Source organism: Micropterus dolomieu, linkage group LG14 (genome assembly GCF_021292245.1).
Source record: "Micropterus dolomieu isolate WLL.071019.BEF.003 ecotype Adirondacks linkage group LG14, ASM2129224v1, whole genome shotgun sequence".
In the NCBI taxonomy this organism is placed as follows: Eukaryota; Metazoa; Chordata; class Actinopteri; order Centrarchiformes; family Centrarchidae; genus Micropterus; species Micropterus dolomieu.
In genome coordinates, this window is record NC_060163.1 from 22,055,128 (window position 1) to 22,080,726 (window position 25,599).

At 40.6% G+C, this 25,599-nt stretch overlaps 1 protein-coding gene across 1 annotated transcript in view; it reads left to right on the forward strand.

Annotated features, from left to right (window-relative positions):
* The window catches only part of LOC123982788 (ankyrin-3-like), a 97,992-nt gene that overhangs the window by 54,594 nt on the left and 17,799 nt on the right, over positions 1–25,599 (forward strand). Inside the window, exons 26-40 of the mRNA XM_046068624.1 lie at positions 3,497–3,599; positions 4,214–4,258; positions 5,509–5,615; positions 6,288–6,320; positions 7,565–7,789; positions 11,258–11,412; positions 12,001–12,212; positions 12,820–13,027; positions 13,173–13,269; positions 13,383–13,611; positions 14,677–14,802; positions 15,713–15,835; positions 16,347–16,373; positions 17,011–17,092; positions 18,313–24,561. Coding sequence (XP_045924580.1) covers positions 3,497–3,599; positions 4,214–4,258; positions 5,509–5,615; positions 6,288–6,320; positions 7,565–7,789; positions 11,258–11,412; positions 12,001–12,212; positions 12,820–13,027; positions 13,173–13,269; positions 13,383–13,611; positions 14,677–14,802; positions 15,713–15,835; positions 16,347–16,373; positions 17,011–17,092; positions 18,313–24,561 — 8,021 coding nt within the window. The remainder of the gene's footprint in view (positions 1–3,496; positions 3,600–4,213; positions 4,259–5,508; positions 5,616–6,287; positions 6,321–7,564; positions 7,790–11,257; positions 11,413–12,000; positions 12,213–12,819; positions 13,028–13,172; positions 13,270–13,382; positions 13,612–14,676; positions 14,803–15,712; positions 15,836–16,346; positions 16,374–17,010; positions 17,093–18,312; positions 24,562–25,599) is intronic.

Sequence of the window (25,599 nt, forward strand, 5' to 3'; positions counted from 1 at the left end):
GACTGGAAAAATGTTGCCTGGTCTGATGAGTCTCGATTTCTGTTGAGACATTCAGATGGTAGAGTCAGAATTTGGCGTAAACAGAATGAGAACATGGATCCATCATGCCTTGTTACCACTGTGCAGGCTGGTGGTGGTGGTGTAATGGTGTGGGGGATGTTTTCTTGGCACACTTTAGGCCCCTTAGTGCCAATTGGGCATCGTTTAAATGCCACGGCCTACCTGAGCATTGTTTCTGACCATGTCCATCCCTTTATGGCCACCATGTACCCGTCCTCTGATGGCTACTTCCAGCAGGATAATGCACCATGTCACAAAGCTCGAATCATTTCAAATTGGTTTCTTGAACATGACAATGAGTTAACTGTACTTAAATGGCCCCCACAGTCACCGGATCTCAACCCAATAGAGCATCTTTGGGATGTGGTGGAACGGGAGCTTCTTGCCCTGGATGTGCATCCCACAAATCTCCATCAACTGCAAGATGCTATCCTATCAATATGGGCCAACATTTCTAAAGAATGCTTTCAGCACCTTGTTGAATCAATGCCACGTAGAATTAAGGCAGTTCTGAAGGCAAAAGGGGGTCAAACACAGTATTAGTATGGTGTTCCTAATAATCCTTTAGGTGAGTGTGTATATATAAAGTTAAAAAAGCAAATACCGTAACCACAACTGTACACTAACAATGTAATGTCTATTTAGAATATAAAGTAAAGTCCCCTTTCATACTACTTCTGTGGTTTATTTTTCAAAAGTGCATATAATAAGGGCTCTGTGGGCATGACCGGCCGGCCGTCTGGCACCACTAACCTTGCAGGCGCTTGTGGAGCTTCTCAACCCCGAAAACGTTTGAGCTCATTTTCAATTCGTCATCAACTTTCAAAAAACTGCCAATATTCAAATTCTACGCAGTTGATTTCTCAAAAGTGTATTTACTGATGAAATAGCATACAAAATTTGTAAAACCAAAAAATGTTCTGCATCTTGCATGAGTGCTTCCTGCTTCACAGTCAAGCAGTCATGGCAGACAGCCCCTAGCATTCCATGTAGTGCATTGCAGGTAGAAATGAACAACCGGAAATGTTCTTAATAAGAATATTGCGGTCTCTCCCTTAAACGCCATCTCTGTAACGACGTGTCGACAATGAAATTTCAGGTCAATGAATTTTTATAATCGACGTCGTTGATTAGATCAACTAATCGTTGCAGCCCTAGTTATAAGTAGGACATGTGCTCCAAGTTTCAGTCAGACAGTGAGCGGTGAGGGTGCTACGCAGGATGACCGGCGGGCGGGTAGTCAGTCAGCAGCATCTGACATTATTCTACCAACCTGCATCTCTGCTCTGGCTTTTCTCCTCAATGCATCTCTTTGTCCACTCCTCTGTTTGTTCATGATCTTTTATTCTCTCCTCATGTCCGTTCTTAATGTTAGTCCCAAAGTCAGGTAAGGCCGAAGGCATGAAGAGTCCTCCCCACACCTCCCCCACCAGCTCCCCAACCCACCCACTTTCACCCTTTCCCTCCCCTCACACGTCCAGACTCCAGTCATCAGTATCATGACTTTGTGGTCCAATGTAATATATATTTACTTTGTTTGTTTGATGACTAACTTAATGATTTTGTTTACCAGTTTTTGTATCAGTTTTGTAACACCGTTGTATGTTTTGGCACTGTGTTGTGGTTCACTTGTGTGATATTAATGTCCGATTTCTTACTTTCAGTTGAAAACAGTTCTGCTGTGTTCCTTGCTTGTAGAGAACAGCCTGTTGAGTTTGCTTTTGTGTTATTAATGCCTGGGTCTTTGTGGGTTAGCCACAAAGGTGAAGCTTTGCATCATTTTGGTTTCTGTGTGGAGTATTCCTTCATCGAGCTTCCAGGGACCTGAATTGATGTATCTGTAGGCAATAGCTATTGCCTTCATCAGTTTAGTGTCTTATAGATAAGAACAAATCATTGACAGTGCAGAGTATTCTCACTGTATGATGCCAAGCACTGTTATTCTCGAGAAAGATAAGTTCATTTCATGCAAAAATGTACATGTTTAAACATAGACATATGATACATACAAAGGGATCGAATTTTACATTTGCCAACAACAGACTATCATTTCAAAGTACAATCGATTTTGTGCCGCTAACACATATAAGTACATCACTAACCTAAATTTGTAATCTAATATCTCACAAAGAGTTTTAGATTATGAGTATTACTTTTTAATATCATATGTATTGTATCTTTTCCATACATAGAAGCCAAGAGTGGCTATTTTTTTAATTATTTATTTTAGGATCATTTATGGAAGATTTAAAATTCCTAAATTAAAAAGACAGTTATTTATCTTTTTGTCTTTAATAACTAACATGAATTTTCCATGCCACGTTAAAGTCAAATCACATTACAGAAAACAAAGTGATTTCATTATTGAACAGAGCAACATTACTAAATTCGAAGCACTGTCATTAGTTCATGAGGAGGTTTTAATTGATCTCTCTCTCTCTCTCTCTCTCTCTCTCTCTCTCTCTCTCTCTCTCTCTCTCTCTCTCTCTCTCTCTCTCTCTCTCTCTCTCTCTCTCTCTCTCTGAATTAGAGTTGTGTTTCTTCCGTGTTGTGGTGAAGAGCAGTTCCTCTGAGCACAGGCTAATTGATTCGCTGCGGGTAACTTTTGTAGAGCAAATAGCAATGTTGTAATTGCGGTTTACATGTTGCAGGCAAACATTCATCATATGTCATTGCTCAGGAATGCTCTTTATTTTCCTCATAAAATTCTCTCTGAAAGCCTCGTCACAAACAACATCACAGCACACAGTCACTGACAAATACTGTATATCGGGACAGAAACACTTTCAAACAGTCTACAGTTTAATGTAATTGTATTGTCAAAAGATGGGTATGAGACAGAGTTACAGCAGCTAATAACCAGCTTCCTGTCCTAGCGCTGTGTCCATTATCCATCATACAGTAATCTGCTTAACTTTCATAAGCTACTCGGCTTCACTCAGGCTTGTAGGGCATTCAAATTGTGTGCTGGTATGGTGTGAATAGCCCAGCCGCTAAGACTGAAATGGGTAAAAAAAAGCCCACATTTTGTCTCAAAAACGTGGTTTTGATCTGTACATTCACCATCAAAAAGGTATTTTTGGTAAATCAGCCTGTGGTGACAACCGCATATGCATCTGGATTAGTTATTTGGTGCCTCAGACAAAATAGTAGCCTTTGAACGCCAATCGTTTCTCTCTAGCTCTGGGTTTTGTCTTGGAAACACTTGAATTCCCTCTTCAATAGTGTCCTTTCTTGCCTGGTGGTTGTTGCTGTCACTGGTGGCATACAGTCAGGTTCCTGGAAGCTGCATGCATTTAATGTGTTTGTTTTTTCTGTTCACTTTCATACACCCTCAAACCCACCCCCCTCCCAACTCCTCCTCCTCACCTCCTCTCCATCCACCATTGTGAATGTTGTCTTGGTAATCCGTGACTTCTACGGCAACCACACCAAGCCTGCGTTCCTTCAGTTCTGATAGGTCCAACACACTGAACCGGAGCTCGTTCACACGGGACAGCATGATGATAGAGGAGATGCTGGCACCCAATAAGGAGATGGTAGGTACACTGACTGGACGTTTAGGTGTGTAAAGGTGCACGTGCTCAGTCTCTTTTTGTCTCTCTGTGTCTCTTGCTGCCGTCTCTATTTCTTTCTCAGTAATCCGCAGGTCATTAACTTCAGCGCTCTCTCCAAATGTGCCAAGCTGTCTTGGTGCTGTGCCAAAAGCCAGGCTATTCACCAATCCTCTTACACCTGAGTTGGTGTTGACATAAAGACAACCAGTCCCATTACATTTTACTGAAAGTGGCAATGAGATTAGTGGTTACTGCTGCTATCTACAGTAAGAGGGATTACTGTGATGCCCACTTACTTTAAAAATGCAGCAAAATGGCACTTAACGGAAAAGTGGGAATTCAGGTGAAACTTATTACACAATGTATCCCACGGGCCAAAAGATAACTCTTTTACGACCAGGTCTGCCATCACTAGACTTTTGTCTCCGTCAGAAAGGTTTTATTAAATGAAATAAAGATAATTTTAGTTAGATTAGAACATTGAACGGCTTTAGAAGCTCAAGACAAGATATACTTTGCTCTTCTATGCGTGATTATATGCTTTGTGAATGTAACAGCTGCTAAATAACAGCTCGTCTCCTCTCACGCTGCTCCAGATGCTCCGTAAGGAAAGGTCTTTCATTGTAGAGCAACACAATAAGGTAGATATTTAAGTCATTATGTAGTCCTTCTGTCAGTGCATGTGAAAATATGTCATTCAGACTTAATCATTTGTGAGTGATGTAATACAATATTTTTGTAATATTTTTCTGTTCAGATATGCCATAATCAGAGCATGTATATATTCATCATTCTCTATTCATGGTTATAAAGTGGACTGAGTCCTTTATCCATGTGTTGGCAATGAATAATCAGAGGCTATGGTACCACACTACCACTACATCCAAACTTCATTCCTTTCAATAAGTAGTGGGGTTGATTTAGAGTGGGATTTAGTTTCACAACATTGCATGTACAGTGTCAGTTTTGTAATTGTTTTTGTGAACTTACTTTACTTTGCAAGCTGCGTCTTTAAAATTAGTAACCTTTAAAGTAAGGAAGTTTTTTAAACAGTTAAACAGGTTTGAACAGATGGGATGAAACACTGAATTGCATCTATTCACTGTGTATCTTTGTTACCATCCTTAAAGCAGTAATTTTTCATTTAAAAGTTATTCTGTTTATATTGACCTTCTTTATTTTTTCCTGATATACTGAATGTATAGCGGATGTTTTTAAATGCTGGCATCCTACTGAAACTTTCACAGAATTGCTTTTTCTCAGTGGCAGCTGCCAGTGTCTGCCATGAGTAGAAATGATTTTATGACTCAGCCATAAATCCTGAAAAAGGTGCCAGTTGTCATGCCCTCCTTCCCCAGAGGAGGTGTAACTTGAAACAGTTAATGGGGTTGAAATATAAATATAAAGTGACTGGGTTGTCATCTTGTTATATCATAGCTCACTGATGACCCTTAAAGAGAAACGCAACCCCTTAGTTAAAAGACACACAATCACCTTTAACAAGAGCAGATTTATGTGTCAGTATTTGTGGGTCCTCATTTTGGATGACAACATTCACGAAATTATAACTTTTTAATGTCAGATTTCAGAAGTTTTTCTTGTTGGAGAAATGATTCTCTAGGACACTGATGTCATGAGTTTACACTTCATCAACACATTTCTTAATTGTTTCTCATTTTTTGGTTATCTAAACGCATGGCTTCATGATAGATTCTGTGTATTGTGATCAAATTTCCTGACTGTAGCAACACTTTTTTTATTTAACACCAGTTCACATTGCATTATCATTTCTCTACTTTCTTCTTGTGCACATGTAAGACTGCTCTCATGCACTCACTCACACACACATACGCATTCATGCACGGCAATGACCTTGTTGTCTCCTCCACAGCATTTGTCTGTGGCTAAGGACTTTGACAACGACTCTCTGAGGAGGTACAGCTGGACTGCAGACGCACTGGATAATGTCAACCTAGTGTCCTCACCAATACACTCCGGGTAAGTTCGTTTGAAAGGATGAATGGGTAGAAGACAGGAGGAAAGGGAGGGAAGACAAGGATCAGGGAAAATGTCAACCCAGACCATTCTGGGAGGGGATAGAGGGAGAGATAGTGAACGTGCCTTTGTGAACACAGTGTTTTTGGCTTTTTAAGGAAAGAAGGAATTAGAGGTGTGAGGGAAGAAGGATACAAGACATGTGCTTGTCTTTGTTTCCACCAATTTGTTGCGTATTCTCTGTCTTCTTTACCGATTCTCTCTGATTTTCTTTCCTCTCGAGTTAAAAGAGATTGGCTTTGCAACAGCAGATCTACCTGTGACTCATCTGACTGCGGAGATTAAGGAGCTGCAATTTAAAAGAAAAGTTTGACATTGTGGGAAATACGCTAATAAGTTAGCAGTTTCATGTCTGTCCAGTAAATAAATTGATGGAAAACATTAAAATACAGCCAGAAGCAGGGTTAGCATAGCTTAGCACCAAGACTTGAAAGACATGAGAGTGGCATCAATCTCCTCATGTATCTCTCCTGACAGAAAGCAAATAAGTATATTTCCCAAAATATCAAACTATTCCTCTAAAGGACTCATTGTTAATCGTTTTCTTGAAGTTCCAGTGACAAAGCTCTGTTGTTGACCTGTTACTCCTGCATTGCTTTGTCGTCCATCTTGCAGTTTTTCCTCTCCGCTCCCGCAGTACGACAGCAGGTGATTGACTGTGATTGGTTGCCTTCTTTATCACCACCACTACCTTGTTTGCGTTATTCCCGTTTCTGGTGACATCACACCCTCCCCCTCTCTCTGTTTACTCATAACACCTTTGTTTGCTCTCCTCACATATGAACTGTGTTGTTACAGACCTTACGTGAAGTGGTTTGGATATTTGGCCTTGTGTTTTTTCCTTTTGTTTGTGAGTCTCTAACTGATCTGGATGAGTTTGTGTGTCAAAACCTGGCAGAATGTGACTTTGAAAAGATTGGACATGGCACATTAGGTACAGCTGGATCTGAATGTTTTTACAATTTCCACTAGCATCTACTCTTTGACAGTCACAGTTAAAATAGATTCAGGTCAAGCAGTCATTAATCAGTAGCCGGTTAAATATGGTCCTGTTGAAGATTAATATATTACAACTATTAATTTGTACTAGTCTATTTTATAGTCTCTTTATATTTGCTTGAGACTCAGTCACACTTTTCAAATGATTAATTTATGCAAAATTACATTCATATTCACATCATCTGTTAAGCTGCTACATAGAAACTAACATGACATCTTATTCATCAAATTGCATGGTGTGGATTTTGTGTGTGTGTGTCTGTGAGAGAGCTATGTGGTTTCCTTAAGTCAAAATGAGTTATACACATAACTATAATACCTTCTAATATGGATTAAACACAGGTTACACTGGAAGCTCCTGTGTTGGCATCTTGGCTAATTCATCATCACAAAATAATAGAACATTTTATGTAATTTATTGCTCAACACGTTGTGTGTGGCAACAGTATTAGAGAATATTAATTTAAGAACATAGCAAAATTGTGACATCTACTCGTTCAAATAACGTAACCAACACTTTTTAATGCGCAGCCATAGCCAACACAGAAGACTCAATTTCTGTTCTTCTTTCTTTCTTAATCTTTCTTCTCTTTCCCTCACACTTACTTTGTGTGTTTTGAAGATCACAGCATGAGAAGAGACATCACCTCAACAAAACTCTTCTCTCTCCATCAGTACTGTTGTTATACTGATATATATTATACTATTCCATTCATTTTCTATATCCTTTCCTCTCCCTCTCTGGTTCTCCCCCCGTGCTACTCTTTCTTTCACTTTGCTCACACTTTTTACTTCCCTGTCTTTGCACTCTGCTTCACTGTCTCTCTCTGTCTGCTATCACTCTTTGTCTCTTCCTCCTCTCCTCCTTTATCTTCCGTTTCGCTCTCTATCAGGTTCCTGGTCAGCTTCATGGTGGACGCCAGAGGCGGCTCCATGAGAGGAAGTCGTCACAACGGCATGCGCATCATCATCCCGCCCAGAAAGTGTACAGCGCCCACCAGAATCACCTGTCGGCTGGTCAAGAGACACAAACTGGCATCTCCTCCTCCGATGGTGGAAGGAGAAGGCCTGGCAAGCCGACTCGTTGAGGTCGGACCAGCAGGTGCTCAGTTCCTTGGGTGAGACTTAATTTTCTTTGCTTTCTTTGTTTGCTTAATTGGTTATTTTTCTTCACCCTTTTTCGGTGACTTGACATCTCCTTCCTTCTGCGTCTTGCCATTGCCATTTCCAGCCACCTGCGTTTATATTTGAAAGTGTGAATGTGTGTATGTGCATGTTGAGAAGTAATACCTGCTGTTTCATTTGCAGTTGAAGTGTAACTGTTGCTCACCCTCAAGAATAAAGTCCAGCTTTGTTTGCCTTTGGCAAAATAAAGGCAACATCACTAATGGGTATAAACGGTTAGATTGTGAAAAAGAGAAAGTGATCATGTTTCAAGAAACGTGTCAGAACTCACAGAAATGTTATATTTAACTGAATGACAAGGTTTTGATTGCCTTTTTAATTTATTCAACAACAAAACAAATTGCAAGATATTACAGTTACACTATATTTTATAATAGGGCTTAAATCTGCAATTAGTTTTAATTGTAGATTTTTCCCCCCCAGATTAATTGATTATTCACATAGTCCAGTAATTACCAATCAGGGATACATACATGTATCCCAGGGGTTAGTTTTGCAGTTGCCAAGGCGGGTATATGGAAAGCCAAAAGAAAAGGTGTACCATAGTAGAAAAATCCACAGAATAGTTTATTGCAATTTTGCAGACCCCGAAAGTTGTGTCTTAAAATTGCTTGTTTTTTATATTCAACATAAAATTAGGGAGAAAAAACAGAAAACACCAAATGTCTGTATTTCTGCTTGATAAATTACTTATAGACTTAACACCAGAACGAAAAGCGGTGTTTTGCTGCCTGGGTTGAATGTTTCAAGCCTGTTATCAACAAGTCATCAACATTAGATCTGACCAAAACACTGCATGTACATACCAACCAGCAACTCTGGGAATGTCAGTGAGTAGTTACCATTACTGAGGAGTACTGGAAAGAAGAAAAATGAATCTATTACTGATATTTTTATTATTGATAAAACTAGAACTCAGTGGTGTGTGCTTTTACTGACTTTGCGAGTGTGTGTTTTGTGAATGTATGTGGGTGCGTGTGTGTGTTTCATTATCTTGCGGACACAGTAAACTACATCTTCCCAGAAAGCTGCCAGCCCTTAATGAAGGCGAGAGCCTGGTTAGTCCAGTGCTACAGCTGGGACCCAGAGGAACTAGATTTGTTGGGTAGGAACCAAACATAGCATCCCCTCCCTGCTCCTCTCCCTTCTGTGCCTCCCACCTCCCTCAAGGACATGAGTGAGGCTGATTCATGCTGATGGATTTTAATATTTTACCCATCTCTGTTGACTTTGATTTGTTAGGATACAGCATTACTATGTTATGGTTGCCACGTAGTTTTGGGAAGAAATCAATGACATAGTGATGATTCAGACAATCTTTCTGAATCTTTTGAAGGGAGAACAATAAGTTAGTTAGTTAGCTGGAAGATGGGTCCACCACAGCAAATTGGATTTATTTTAGCCTCAATAACAATCCGGGGAGAGGATCTAGTTTTTACATTTGAGATTGCACAATTCTTCCTAAAACTACACATTATAGCTTTGAATCCATTATGGTTACTTTTTAGCCACTTTCATTTAGAGACCATTGTATATTTTTTAAGAAGCTTTCAGTGGGCTTTTGATGTCCCTGAAAGTAAAGATTTTGATTGGCTGTTTGAACTGGACTGCGCTTGTTGGGCATGAGCCTTTTCCTCCTCAAGCCAAGCATCATCCTGCTTCCCATGACCGCTGTTACTTTGTCACCTTCAAGATTAGTTTTGTGTCATCCCACAGTATTTTTGTGTAATTAATTTCCAGAGCCATTGGTAGAAAGACCTTGGCTGAGTTGTACTGCACATTTTTCATTAAGCCGGAGTAGTGTTGACCTCGAGGATTTCTTTCCAGAGTGAAAAAAGGTGTTTATACCATGAAATACATTTCAGTCCTGTGAAACTCTCAGCTCTACTTAGATGGGTTGTTTCATTTTGCTTAATGATAACCAGTAAATACACTGTGCTTCAGTGCATATCAGACAACAATATTGATAAGGACTGTTTGTCACAAACAAATTCTCCTCTCTAAGTACTTAGTAGTTCAGGCTTGTCTTCATAAGAAAGTGAAATATAGTGATAGTGATTTTAAATGTTTAAAGCACCTATAAAAATTTCAAACTTTTTCTCCACTATACCACTCTATAATCATGACTCCATTCAATCCAGTTAGACGACCAAAAACAGAAATTACTTTTGATTGAGCTTTTGATTTAAATATCACAGTCCATGATTTCTTGACATTGTAATCAGAAGAAATGCATCAGAAACACGAAATTGTTAAAGTAGAATTTCGGCCAGTAAACTTAACGTACCGAGCTAGCAAGAGATATGAGGTAGTGGCTCTGCCCTGTGTAAGAATATTGTCAGTCCTTTGACAGCAAGATTCTCTAAATGCCATTGAAACATGAAGGTTTAATGGGAATTTATGGATTTTTTTTTTTCTCAGAAAAGTGAAGTTTACTATTGAAGCAGCTGATTACAGCGCATAACAGAAAAGATCAATGTTTTTGGAATGTGCTATAAAAATACAATAAAGGAGATTATAAAAGATGTCTAGTCGTCTGTTAAAACAGGAAGTGTTACTTTTATTTTTATGCCATTTAATGAAAATATGTAATTGGTTCTACTGGTTCTCCAGGACAGAGTTTTTTGAAAAAGCACTTAAAAATTGAAATTTCTTACGAACATTATGGTGTTACACACACAGGTGTTCATGTAGGACCCTTTTTTTAGAGGATTTTCCAAAGGGATGATCAATGAATATAGTTCCTCTGATACCTCCAGAGTGGGTATTCTAGTCTCTTCTATTCTACTCTGAGCGACTCTGGAAAAAAAAGGTCCTCAGCTGCTTGAGTGTTTTCATCCTTCTCCCTTGTGTCGCTATCATGCCTTGTTTGAATAAGGGCTGTGCAGCTTTCACCGCCCACTCCTTATTCCATTTCATGTGTCCTGTCAAGTCATGCCAAGCCATGACATGCACTCTGAATGTCTCACCATCTCACCACCGCTATCATTATGAAGCAACACTGTCATCAGCAGAAGTTCACTCATACCTGTACAGTACGCTTTTTTCAGACCAGTGTCCTTAATGTTCCTTATTCATATTTCACTTTATTTGTACAATTAACCATCTGAATTAGTGTCAATCCCCTGCATATACGTAAAGAGAGACTTTTATGATATGCCCTCCACCATTTGTATTTCAGATTTATTTTTTCTTTGAGCTATTAGTTTATCCCCACAAATTACTATCATAATCAGAAAGAACTCAACCGTTTATTCCCTTACCCAGTCTAAGACAAAGACTGTCTAGGACAAATGGTAGAACTGTTTTCATTGAGTTTTCTTATTACTTATCATTAACTTGTCTTAAATGAATAAAATATGATTAATTATACTATATTTGCATGAAATGTACCTTACTAGGCCTGTGATAGTGGAGATCCCTCATTTTGGCTCGATGCGGGGCCAGGAGAGAGAGCTGATCCTACTGCGCAGCGAGAACGGGGAGTCCTGGAAAGAGCATCTGTACGACTATAAGACTGACGACCTCAATCAGCTCCTCAGTGGGATGGATGAAGGTAAAGCACAAGTTTTTACTCGACCCAGGCAAGTTTAAACACTAAAAAACTTTCATATCCTGGGATTTAAGATATACATGCCAAATGTTTTAAAGTCCCTTTGTGTTGGAGTACATGCAATTACATTGCAGTTCAGTCCTGACTGATGCACCACCTGCATCACAACAGTGACTAAACAGATATGTAACTTTTGTAGCATCTACAACGTTTAGATGCATGTATTAATATAAGCAAATGAACAGTTGGTGTCTGATGTTATTGTTACCCAAGTAAACCATTAATGTTCCGGATTTATTCTCCCTTTTTCTTTTTTTGGACAAATAAGCCATAATTAATAACAATAATTATTTCATAGACCACATACAACAAAAGTATTATGTTTGTTTTTTAAAGAATGCAGTTTACGCAATTATAAGACAAGTTAATTGGAAAAATTATAGCAAGTAAAATAAAGATAATTAAGATACATGAGACAGATTTTTTTGATGTGATTCAGGTCTGATGCTAGTAGTATTACAAACTGAGGTGTTTCTGTAGGTTTGGAAAATCAATGATTTATAATTTACATGTGATTTTCCTTCACTGTAGAACTGGACAGTCCGGAGGAGCTGGAGAGGAAGAGAATCTGCCGCATCATCACCAAGGACTTCCCACAGTACTTTGCTGTGGTGTCTCGAATCAGGCAGGAGACCAATCAGATGGGACCGGAGGGCGGGACTTTGTGCAGCCGGAGCGTCCCATTGGTTCAAGCTTCCTTCCCTGAGGGGGCATTAACCAAGAAGATAAAAGTTGGACTGCAGGTGAGCTGAGGGAGAGTTCATTTACCTGTCACACACAAGAATAGTGACCACAGTGGCAGAAGCTAACAGCGATGCTATAAACAACAGACACAAATGTACATGTATGACACAATAGGGCTGCAGCTAACGATTATTTTCATTGTCAATTACTTGTTTGATTGTTGTTGTTGTATAAAATGTCACAAAATGGTGAAAAATGTTGATCAGTGTTTCCCAACACCCAAGATGTCTTCCTAAAATGTCTTGTTTTGCATTAGGGCTGAATGATATATGCAACAAAAGAAAACAATCATAATGCACAATCATTTATGTTTTATTACATAAATATATAAAGATATTGCACTTGGCTAAATTGTTATTTTGATAATATTTCAATTAATTGTTAGCCCTAGTCCATAACCAAAAGCTAATCAGTCAGACAGGAGTGAAGAAACCATAAAATATTAGAATTTAAGAATTGATTAGATTTTTTTTCTTAAAAAATTACTATTAGTTGATTCATTTAATATTTCACAACTAATCAATTATCAGTTAATGGTTGCAGATCTAGTACGCAAACCTAAACTCAAATTAAACTTTCATTCACCAATTGCCTCTTCTGTCCCAGGCCCAGCCAGTACCTGACGAGACAGTGAAGAAAATCCTTGGAAACCGAGCAACTTTCAGCCCCATTGTTACTGTGGAGCCCAGAAGAAGGAAGTTCCACAAGCCAATCACTATGACAATCCCAGTCCCGCCCCTCTCAGGGGAGGGGCTTACCAACGGCTACAAGGGAGACTGTACTCCATGTCTTCGCCTTCTTTGTAGCATCACAGGTGTGTGTATGTGTGTGTGTGGTAGTACTTAGTTTCTTATTCAAAATATTTCTCCATGGTCCCCGTACATTAAACGTAGAAAAATGTATTACATTAAAAGAAAATTTTCAGGATGTTTGATGTTTCCTATATGACTGTCAACCAGGTGGAACATCTCCTGCACAGTGGGAAGACATCACCGGCACAACTCCTCTCACCTTCGTCAATGACTGTGTCTCCTTCACCACCAATGTTTCTGCCAGGTGAAAAACACTACATACACTTAATTTTGGGAAGAAACAAGTGTTTGTGACTGAGTCTGTTGTATTTATCTCTTTGTCTGCAATGTTCACTATTTATTTTGTCATTTGTGCAGGTTCTGGTTAGCAGACTGCCACCAGATCCCAGAGACGGTGGGCTTGGCCACACAGCTGTACAGGGAGCTGATCTGTGTGCCCTACATGGCCAAGTTTGTGGTTTTTGCCAAGATGAATGACCCAGTGGAGTCTAGACTGAGGTGCTTCTGTATGACAGACGACAAGGTGGACAAGACCTTGGAGCAGCAGGAGAACTTTGAGGAGGTGGCCAGGAGCAAAGACATAGAGGTACATAATTATTGGTTGGCTATTATAATTATTATTACAGCAGCACTTTATTTGTTATTCATTTTAAATATGAATAAACATTATTCAGAACCTGTTTTATTATTATTTTAGTGATTTTTGAAACACCTTTCATGCATTATTGAGCAAATGCTTTCCATTCTGTGTGTAAAGCTATTTTAATAAAGCTATATTATGTGGTCACATGTAAAGAGTAAGTTATTGTCCATTGATTGTAATAATTAAATTATTATGTCAACATTGATGCCAGTTTCACATACTTACTGTTGAGGGTTACAAGCAGGGTTCCAACTGCAAGTTGTGTCCTTATTCCAGCTGAGGGCTACTTCCAGACCTTCAATCAATCAATCAAACTTTATTTCTAAAGCACATTTAAAACAACCAGGTTGACCAAAGTGCTGTACATTGACATGAAACAGTAAATAGACAAAATACAATAAACACCAGACAAATACAACATACAGCTCTCATGCCGGATTAAAAGCCAAGGAATAAATATGTGTTTTATGTCGCGATTTAAAAACTGGAAGGCTTGGGACCAGTCTGACATGAAGAGGCAATTCATTCCACAGTCTCGAGGCTGCGACTGAGAAAGCTCGATCACATTTGCTCTTGAGCCGAATTTTAGGGACAACAAGAAGAGACTGGTTCGCAGACCTTAATGACCTTGAAGGAGCATGTGGCTTCAACAGATCAGTGATACAGGCTGGAGCTAGTCCATGGAGGGCTTTAAAAACAAACAATAGCATCTTAAAATCAATCCTAAAATTAACAGGAAGCCAGTGAAGAGAGGCAAGAACAGGGGTGATTTGATCTCGCTTACGAGTTCCAGTAAGGAGATAAGCGGCAGCATTTTGAACCAGTTGTAGTCGAGAGAGGGAGGCCTGGCTAACGCCTACATACAGAGCATTACAATAATCAAGGCGTGTTGTGATAAATGCATGTATGACCCTTTCTCTTACAGACCTTACCAATACTTTTGATAAAGGATAATTCTGTAACAAGCGTGATGCATGTTGTTCTTACCTATGTGACGTGCTCTCTCAGGTTCTGGAGGGCAGGCCCATCTATGTGGACTGCTACGGAAACTTGGCTCCTCTGACTAAAGCTGGTCAGCAGTTAATTCTTAACTTCTACGCCTTCAAGGAGAACCGTTTGCCCTTCTGTGTCAAGGTACTACATAGACTATCATTACCATTTCCTACACCTTCTTCTCAGGCTGGAATCTATAAATCAACATTGCCAAGAAAGTCATTGAAAGTTGCTAAAATTACATCAAGGTTGTCATAACCGAGTACAAAAGGGTACAAGGCATGTTGCTGGAGAAAAGCAGCAGCCAGTACAATTTTGTTGCTGTTACAATACTGTGCTAAGCCATGATTGTTTGAGCTCTATTCCCCTACTTCACACACTAGATTTCAATACAATGAACCCAGTCCACATGGTATTATCTGTTTCCCCTTAGTAACGCTAAATAACCTGATGTCATTAATAAATTCATTAAGTTCATGTTCTCCAAAATCAATCCTCTTGCATCATTTGGTTATTGTGAAAACTATCCTTGAACCACTTTATTGCAACCTGCTACAGTAACAGCGCACAGTGTGTTTAACGTTACGAACAAATTCAACAAATGCTCAGTTAGCAAAACATCTCTGTAGATAATGAAAATGTGAAAGCAAAATAAAAGAAATATAGTCTTAAGGGATATTTTGTATTGAATTAGGGGCAAGCCCTCATATGCCTTGTGGGGTGATCTTGTGGCCACACTACATGCTGCAAATTTAATCTTTCAGGAGCTAATTCTTTGATCACTGAGCCAGCAAATGTCCAAGCACTTTGTTATTAATATAACCTTCAATAATGTCAATACCTAGTGATTACCTACTGTGCTGTTCCACCCAATATCCAGTATCTGAAAATATTATGAAAATGTTTCAGAAATTACCATGAACAAATACCAATGTAGAAAAAGTAATCCTCAAGTGTGCAGTGCTGGCATACATCACATTGAAGTACATCGGCAGTGACTACCATCTTATAAAGGAACAAGGCACATAAAGAAGCAATGTTCTCTGTCTAGGTGAGAGATCCCAGCCAGGACCCCTGCGGTCGTCTTACGTTCCTTAAAGAGTGTAAGACCATAAAAGGTCTCCCACAAACTGCCGTGTGCAACCTGAACATCACACTTCCGGCAGTGAAAAAGGTAAGATAGAGTGAACTCACCATTCTCTGTTGTCACCTCCATAACCATACTCATGGTTAGGGTAGTTTCGGCCCCACTAACACCGTTAGATGAAAGACAGAGAAAGACTTTGGCCCGACTGCCGCCACCGCGTCTTTTATCTGTTTAAAGCTTTTATCTGTTATATATATATATATATATATTTCGGTTACCTTTGCAGTGGATTCTCGCCATTGGCTGTCTAATTTTGTTCCTACCTACCTTTTGATTTGAATGACATGCTTTTGGCTGAGGGCTTTTGTGCAAAAGGCTATTTTTGATTATTAGGCTGGCTTTTTGTGGCTTGAGTTCATTTGCTTGTTTGAGTGTTGCCGTTTTATACTTTTTTTTTTTTTGGTTTCTTTTTTTTTTTTTTCGCTTCTCTTCTGAGTTTGAGCTTCTGTCAATCACTCCTTTTTCACACCCTGATGTTTCTTTTCCTGCTTTCCATTATGTTACTCCCCCTGTTTCTTCAATGCATCTTGGGAACCAGGAAATGGAGTCAGATGCCGAGGATGAGGTAAACCACACCCTCCCCACCATGTGCTATCCTCTGCGCTAGATTTTTAGTGGCCCTGCTCTCTTCTTCATAGCCTTATTCTTTCTGCTTCTTCAAGGGCGATACGAGCTTTCCTTGTTTAAAGCAACCTTTAGCTGCTCAGTTTTGCATGATATATTGTAGACATGAAAAACGGTTTGTTTTATGTCCAATCCTTATCCCTTCCGCTCTACAGTATGTTATACAAGTGGCTTTGGAGTTAAGATGTACTTACATTGTCTTTTAATCAAGATTAAACATTATTAGATTAACATTACCTTAAAACTGATTATTTGCACTTTTAGGCATTTATAATTTAGAGTTTGTAGCATTATTATGACCAAATTAGTTAATTTGACTAGCTTGGCATAGCACTTGTTGTAAGTAATGCTACCACTACTAACAAAAATAGAAGATTGAAGTGCAGTGATACTCTTAAAGGAGAATTTGCTGCTGTATTACACAACTGTTAAATATGGGCTTTGTTTTTATGTTAATAACAATTAATGCAGACTATTGAGTTTGCTTTAATTTGACATTATATGGTCCAAATGTTGCTCATTTGGCAGAACTATACAATGTAGGGTGACTAGAACTGTGTTGTTTGCTATTGTTGCAGACTGAAAAGCCAGAGCGACGTCATACCTTTGCATCTCTAGCCTTACGTAAGCGCTACAGCTATCTGGCCGAGCCTGCACTGAGTGAGTTTGACATTTTCACTAACAAACCCTTTGATGAATATAATAATGCCAATTTTCGTGGATAAGTTAGTTTATTAACAGTTTTAATTAACCTGCAAAATGCGTGATCAATATGTAGATGTGACTTACTTAATGTAATAAATGAATATTTCTCATCCTACATAACATGCACTGTCCACATGCTTGTTTACAACATGGTACATATTTTTGCATGGGTCAGTGAGTGGTTTTTAAGTTTTTGTGCTGTGCTTGCCCACGTTGTGAGTTGTACTTCTTCTGGTTTGTTTGGTTGATTTCCACTGCTGAGTTTTAGAAGTCCAGCAACATCAAAAATTTTCTTTGACTTACCAACACAATGTTATAGGCATTTGGGAAGGAGGTCAAAGTAAAATTGTATTTGTCCTTTGTCCCCTCTGAATTTAAAGCTCTTTTTGGCTTTGTGATGAAGTAGAAGCTTTTTGTGGAACAAACATGCATGTGAGGAGGTCTTGAGTTTGGCTTTCTTTCAGGTGTTTCTGTCAATTTTTCACTCTCTGCTTGTCACCAGTTCTTATCAAGCTTGCATGACAAAATAGGCCAAAACCTAAGTCTTGGAAAAAACATTTTGTCTCATTTTCTTTATTATATAATAAAAGGAGAATGGAAACTTCTGCAGCCCTTGGCTTAATTGTATCATAGTGTCAAAATTTTCTTTGGGTAATCTGTCATTATGTAATTTTTGGAACAAACAGATAAAAGGCACTTTCAAAAGCGGATTGAAATTAGAGATAGAATCCATATGTGATTTTAGAACATCTGAAGTCCAAAGAGAGAAGTTGTTTTTGTGTTAATCCTGGTGCATTTGTCTTGCCATCTTTCTATTGTCAGTTGTTAGTCTGCGCCATTGTCTTTGGAATTTTACTTTGCTGCTCTATGTGCTTTATTTATTTGTTCAGTATGATGTTGTTGCTGTTTTTCCTGAATCACAACTGTTTCTTTTCATAACTCCATCTTCAATCAATACTTAAATATCGTATCTCAGCACTTCATAAAACTGCTGTTTTTCCCTCCTTGATACCAGGACTGCGTCACTGACCAACTGTTCCTCCTCTGATCTCTTCTTCTTTCACATTTTTTCTTTCTTTTCCTTCCCTAATATCCCCATACCTTTTACTATTCCGCATTCTTTGGATTATTTTTTCATTCCTTCTTTACCATTATTTCTTCAAATTCATCTGAAGAAACAGCCGTTGAGCGAAGCACAACAGCAAGAACACTGCCTGCTGGTTACCCTCACAAACCTGTCTTTCCAACCAGACCTTACGCACCATGGTCGACTGCTCCTATTACCGTCCCTGGCCAAACAAGGCCCGTCGGAGTGGGGGGTGCCCTCGCCTCTACCGATTCACCGGCAGGCTCACCAGCTGCTTCTCCATTGAAAACTACCTGGCCCCTCTCCTCCCCATCACATGCATGCACTGCAACTACCAAAGCCACCCTGGGAGCTCCACCACCAGTACCTACTGTGTCATCCCCAGTTAAATCCGTTAGCGACATAGTGTCCTCATCCCCCATCAGGTCTTACAGGACTATGCCTTCACCCATTAAAACCGTTGTCCAGCTGGGTCAATACCCTATCCAGGGGTCTGCCAGCTTTGTGCCCTCTGGAAGCCCATGTAAACCTGCTACAGATCCAGCATCTATCAAAAGCCTCGCTTCAGCATACACATCAAGGACTTCGCCACTTCACTCAATACCCAATGGTTCTGTACCAGAGTGGTCATCAGCTTCTATTACTACACCTTACAACATGTACAGTTCTAATCTGCCTTTTAAAACTGCCATTGGGTCCACGGTTGCGACGGAGGCCGGTGCACCTAACCTTTCTCCTGTTAAAAGCATCTCCAACCTGTCCTCTTTGAAAACTCCTGTAGATTCAACACTCTCATCCAGAGGAGGGAGGTCAACCCTCTCGTCTCTCTCCTCAACTGGGCAGACAACCATTGCGTCCTCAGAACTGTCCATGATGAACGGATCGGTCTCGCCTGTTAAATATCCATCCTCCTCCTCCACACCATCCTCACCTTCTTCTCGCCATCTTTCAGAGAGAAGTAACAGCCTTCAGGAGAGGATCCATGCCACGACCCAGGCAGCAACCTCCAGTGTCAGTGCTGCCATAAATGAAGCTATAGACTCATGTTCTGTGTCAGGCTATGGCACTCTTAAATCACTGTCCTCCATGCGTAGGTCTGCAGCAGCAAGCTCTGCTTACGGTTCTCTGAGATCTGTACCTGCCTCCTCCAGCCCTGCTATTTCATCTAATTCGGTGACTGTACCTGTATATTCATTAATCAATGTCATCCCAGAGGCCCCTGTCAAACCAGGGCCAGGGTCTCTCAAAATGGCACTGCCTGATTCTCCTCGTGCCTCATCCCTGTCTTCTTCCTCTTTGTCTTCTTGTGTTACTGCATCAAAAATAAAGTCCCAACTAAAATCTCCTCCATTTATCACACCGCCCATTATCCACCCAACTGCAACTTCCAACCAGGAGATACTAAAAGATGTAGCAGACATGAAAGAGGACCTGATCAGAATGACAGCTATCTTACAGACAGACACACAGACAGCAGCTAAAACTGTCCAAACATCACATACGGGCACTCCTAAAGAGACAAAGTTAGAGGAAGAAGAGCCATTTACTCTAGTGGAGAAAGTGAAAGAAGATTTAGTGAAAGTCAGTGAGATATTACAGAAAGATGTCATGAGTGAAGGTAAGGCCATTGCTGTTAAAGAGAGAGCCTCAGAGGATGATTGGGAGGAATTTTCCAAAGATGAGATTGAGGAGGCACAAAGAAGTGTCCTTTCAGATTCTTGCCCTTATTATGATGAAAACACACTCCTGCTCAAGCACCAGTCCATGTCAAGCAAAGACTTAGAGTTAGCTAAAGTAGTCGATTTTTTAACAAATGACATTGGTGCTAGCTCCCTTTCCAAAATGGCAGAGCTGAAATATAGGTACGAGGAGGAGGCAAAAAGGGAAGGAGAAGAGAAACAGAAACGTGTTCTCAAACCATCTATGTCGATACAAGAGCACAAACTCAAAATGCCTCCACCAGTCTCAGGTATGCTCAGGTCTCCCTCAGAGAAGGACCTAAGCAAACTTGCTGAATCATATCAGGGGGCGGACACCATTTTGGAATCACCCGAGGACCTGTCTCATGAGCAGGATAAGAGTCCCCTGTCAGACAGCGGGTTTGAGACCAGGAGTGAAAAGACGCCTTCTGCTCCTCAGAGTGCAGAGAGTACAGGACCAAAGCCTTTATTCACAGATTCACCCATCCCTCCCTGTGTGACTGATACCCGGACCGAAGAGGTCCACTTTAGGAGCTATGATGATTCTTGTGAGCCTGTATTCATGGAGGAGGCTACAGTTGCTCCTCCTTCTATGGAGCCAGATGCAGCTTCAACAAGCTCTACCAAAACCTTACAGATGAAAATGCCAGAAGAGGACTCCATGATGAACAAAAGTATGTGTCTTAAAGAGGAAACTCATATTACTACTACTACTAGAATGGTCTATCGTAAGCCCCAATTGACTGATGGCACAGAGATGATCGAGGAAGCTATGTCAGTTAGCGATATCATGAAAGCTTTCCAGTCAGGTAGGGATCCATCTAAAGAATTGGCAGGCCTTTTTGAACATAAAGCTAGCCAGGATTCTGTCAAAGGTGATGAGCTGACTCCTAGATTTCTTGACAGAGACATCAAATCCAAACCCAAAGTTGAAAGGATAATCGAGGTTCATATTGAAAAGGGCCACAGCACAGCAGAGCCGACTGAGGTTATTATCAGGGAAACAAAGAAACACCCTGAGCTTTATGTCTACAAAGGAGACCATGGAATTAAGGAACTTACTGATTATGATGAGGCCCAGCAGGAAGAAGAGGAGCTTACTGCCGAAGAATCCCTGCCCTCCTTCTTAGAAACATCTCGCGTTAACACCCCAGTGTCTCAGGAGGAGGACAGTCGTCCAAGTTCTGCCCAGCTGATAGCAGATGATTCGTATAAAGCCCTGAAACTATTGAGCCAGCACTCAATAGAATACTGTGATGATGAGCTATCAGAAATTAGAGGTGAGTCATATAGGTTTGCTGAGAAAATGCTCCTCTCAGAGAAACTTGACGCGTCATCATCTCACTCTGACACGGAGGATTCAGCAATGGTGACTGACAAAAACCGCCACATAGTTTCTGAGGAGAGTGGTAGCCGTGGCACTGAGAGCATGAGTCAGCAGCATGGAAGCCCCAAAAGAGAGTTTGTTTCTAAGTCATCAAAAGATGGGTCCCCAAAATCTGGTAAATTCTTGCACAGGGATGAACCATCTCAGTTTGATAAGGTGACAGTGCTCCATTACTCCACAGAACAGGGCAGTCCCAAACATGCTGTTTGGATGCGATTTACAGAGGATAAACATGACAGGAGCAGGGATAAGCTCCTTTATGAGGATAGGGTGGACCAAACTGTAAAGGAAGCTGAAGAAAAACTGAGTGAGGTTTCACAGTTCTTCCGTGACAAAACAGAAAAGCTCAATGATGAGCTGCAGTCCCCTGAGAAAAAGCCTGTGAGACGTGACCCAAAGGAACCCAGGTCCTGGCCTAGCTCAGCCTGCAGTAGCCCTGAGAAAACACAGCCAAAACCTAAAGCAGGAGAAGAGGCCTTAGGTAAAAGCAAACTCAGGGAGCCTTCTGTTGGTAAAATATTTGGAAGCACCACTGCAACTGAAAAGAAAAGCTCTAGCTTACCAAGCAGTCCCCAGAAAACCACGCTCCCTCATATCAGTGAGGATAAAATTAAACAACAAACTAAAACCAGTGAGTCTGAACCCTCTTCACCCGCTCATGTAAAATCAACATCCAAAGTCAGTGCTGTGAGGATGAAGTTTGAATCTGAGGCTCAGAAGCAGAGTCAGACTAGTCCAACCAAAATTCCTCCTCCAGTGCAGCCAAAACCTTCAATAAAGAAATTACAGGAGAGCAAACTTCCTGTTTATCAGTTTTTTGCAGGAGCGAAAGCATCAAAAGTATCTGAAACATCAGAAGGAAGCTTGAAAAAAGATGTTGAGAAGGACATATGTGCTGCCACTGACAACAGTAAACCTGCTTTGATATCAGCAACATCTAAAGCCCCAAAACATACAGCAGACAAGTTGCCAAACAAAAATATCTCCGATGCATCGCAGCAAAGACAAATTAGTGAAACTGAGTCTCACAAAGCAACTTCTAAAGGAAACGTTATCCATTCCAGTGTTACTCAAGAAATTAAAGAAAGCAATAAAGATCAGAAAGTTCAGACACAGGTTGTTCATGACACTACTAGATTACTAGAAAAAGATAGTGATGCTAAAAAGTACCAACAAGTCACAAAAAGCGAGTCTGCTTCCAAAGAAGTAATAGCTGAAGTGTCAAGAAAAGACACAGAAGAACCACTAAACAAAAACCTTAGAAAAAAGACAGAATCCCAAATTCCTGTAAGATTGGCTTCTAATTTAGATAATGAGCTCACAAAGAAACAGACAATAACTAAACCCTCACAGATACCTACATTATTTAAGAGCAAAATACAGACGAGTCCCGAGACAACCCCAGCAGAAACAGATGAAAATCTGACTTTTGAAATTCTAGATAATGCACCCAAAGATTCCAACTCCAATAACCTTCCCAGTCCTATGGAAACACTGGAGAAAGTCATAACCACTCCAGCTGCTATAACAACCAAAGAGAATTTCAAGGGCATTAAAACATTACCCGTTTATGTCAGTGTCCAGGTGGGAAGGCAGGGAGAGAGAGAGGCCAAAGGTGCCCTGTACACAGTCAAACAGAAATCAAACTCAGCCCTCAGCCCCATAAGCCCTGATGATGACACACTAGAGCAGGTATCTTTCATAGATAGCTCAGGGAAAAGCCCCATTACACCAGAGACCCCCAGCTCTGAGGAGGTCAGCTATGACCTTACAACCAGGACACCTGATGGCTTTATGGGATTCATGTCAGAGAAACCCAGTCCCATTATGGAGGTGTCTGAGGAATCAGAGGGAGATGACCAAGGCAAAGTTGTTTTCTCTTTTAAAGAGGCCCTACCAGAAAGTAAAAGTAGTTTTCACGCCACTCAAGCAGACCTTGCTAATGCTAATAAGGAAGAAACAAAACTGAATGATAACCAGCAGGAATTAAGTAATAATTTCAACCAGCAAGAAACAACAGGCAATAGCAGGCATGATGAAATGACAGGGCAAGAGCAGCAAGAAGTCTCAAAAGACAAAGGTATTGCATATATTGAGTTCCCTCCCCCTCCTCCTCTGGACTCGGTTTCAGAAATTTCAGACCCAGAAAGGAAAGGTTCCTGTGCCTCTTCAGAGACTGAGACAGAAATGATGGAGGTGAACTTACAGGAAGAACATGACAAGCATCTGCTGACCGAGCCAATTATACGTATCCAACCCCCTACCCCGGTGCTCCCTGGGGGAGATGACAGTCAATCGAATGATGAAGAGGAGGATGAATCAATCTTCCAACCAATACCTTGTAAGAAATTAACATTACTTGAGGAGGAGGAGGAGGAGAAGAAGAAGATGGAAAAAGCATCTAAATCCAAAAAACATGACAAAAATGGAAACAATAAAGAACCTCAAGGTGGGACCAATGGATCTAATGGTTCTAAAGGTTCTAATGGCAAAGGAGATGACTGTGAATATGAACAAAATGGAAATGACCAGTCAATAACAGACTGTTCAATAGCCACAACGGCTGAATTTTCTCATGACACAGATGCGACAGAGATAGACTCACTAGATGGATATGAACTTCAGGATGAGGATGATGGCCTGTGCGAGCAGGCAGATTTACGGCTGTTTGGTCTTCCAGACAGCCGAAGAGACGTCTGGGCAACAGACACTTTTAGGTCCACTGACCGATCTTTTCCCCCAACCAAACTGGAAGTTATTGAAGAGGAGAAAACCCCAGAGGAATATCAAAAGGACACTTTCAATAAAGATCCCCCCTCAAATGGCGAAACAACAGATGGGGTTAAAAGTCAAGAACAAAAACACTCCGATAAAGAGGGATTTTCAGACACTTACTTTAGTTATAAATTAGAAGAGGAATTTAACTCTCCTTTTAAGACTGTTGCCACTAAAGGGCTGGACTTTGACCCCTGGCCCAGTAAAGGTGGAGAAGAAGAAGTCGTTGATATGGGAGAGACACGGGGAAGCAATGGTGAGCCTAAGCCTTTTGGACTGGCAGTGGATGACCAGTCTCAGGCCACTACACCAGACACTACCCCAGCCCGAACACCAACGGATGATAGCACACCGACGAGCGAGCCAAACCCATTCCCCTTCCATGAAGGGAAGATGTTTGAGATGACACGCAGTGGTGCGATTGACATGAGCAAGAGGGACATGGTGGAGGAGAGGCTCCAGTTTTTTCAGATTGGTGAGCATTACTACTCAGCGGGCAGGTACAGGGTCAGGGACCCACAAGTAGATGCCACCTCACAATACAGGGATCAGTTTAATACTCAGGATCCCAAAGACACCTTAATAGTCCCTCAAGTCTCCATTCAGACTACTACTGTCCAGCTAGAAATATCAAATGCAACTGGCAGTTACAGCACATGCAGAAACTCAACTTACAACACCGAGCCTAAATTCTCCACTTTTAGAGCAGGATTCAAGTTGTCATCTGGTAAAACCTCAGATGCTTCAAATGGCAGTTCTGAATGTAGAATACCAGGCATCTTTGATTGTTCAAATGACGTAACCTCAGGAACAACTGTAGATAGTTCTTTTTCTGTAACCTCAAACCATACAGATCATTTTTATTTTAATACATCAGGCACGTGTGATAACTATATGAATATAAGACCATCAGGCATTACAGATTATCATTCAAATCATAGAATTCCTTCAGGTACATCCAAACAGAGTGACCCTTTGAGTTGGACCTCAGAAAATAAGAAGTGTTATTACCAAAGCACAAATTCTTCATGCGCACCTTCACAACAGATTAGCAATCCCCAAGCATGGAGCAGCAATACCAGCAATATCCCTGACTCCCATTATGTTCATTATGATGTCAATCAGACTGGCAGTATTGTGTTCAACTTGTTGTCCTCTATGGGACCCACTCCATTGCAGGAGGTCAGCAGAATAGAAGCATCCTTCAGTCAGCTAGAGGAGAACAGCAGGGAATGCAGGGCTTTTACTAATGTAGCAATAACAAACACAGGAGCCAAAGAGGTCAAAGGCAAGATATGCAAGTCCAGGTTACCAGTGAGGGTACCTAGCCAAAAACTATGCAGTCAACATCAACCAATAGTGAAAGACAAGGTACAAGAAATATTTTTAATCAGGAAGCATGCAATGCATTATTTCAGGGAAAGATTAGACCCTTTTGAGAATGTATTTCCTAAATCTAGAATCCCAATGATGAAAGCAATGAAATACTCCTCTTGTTCCAGAGAGCAGAAGC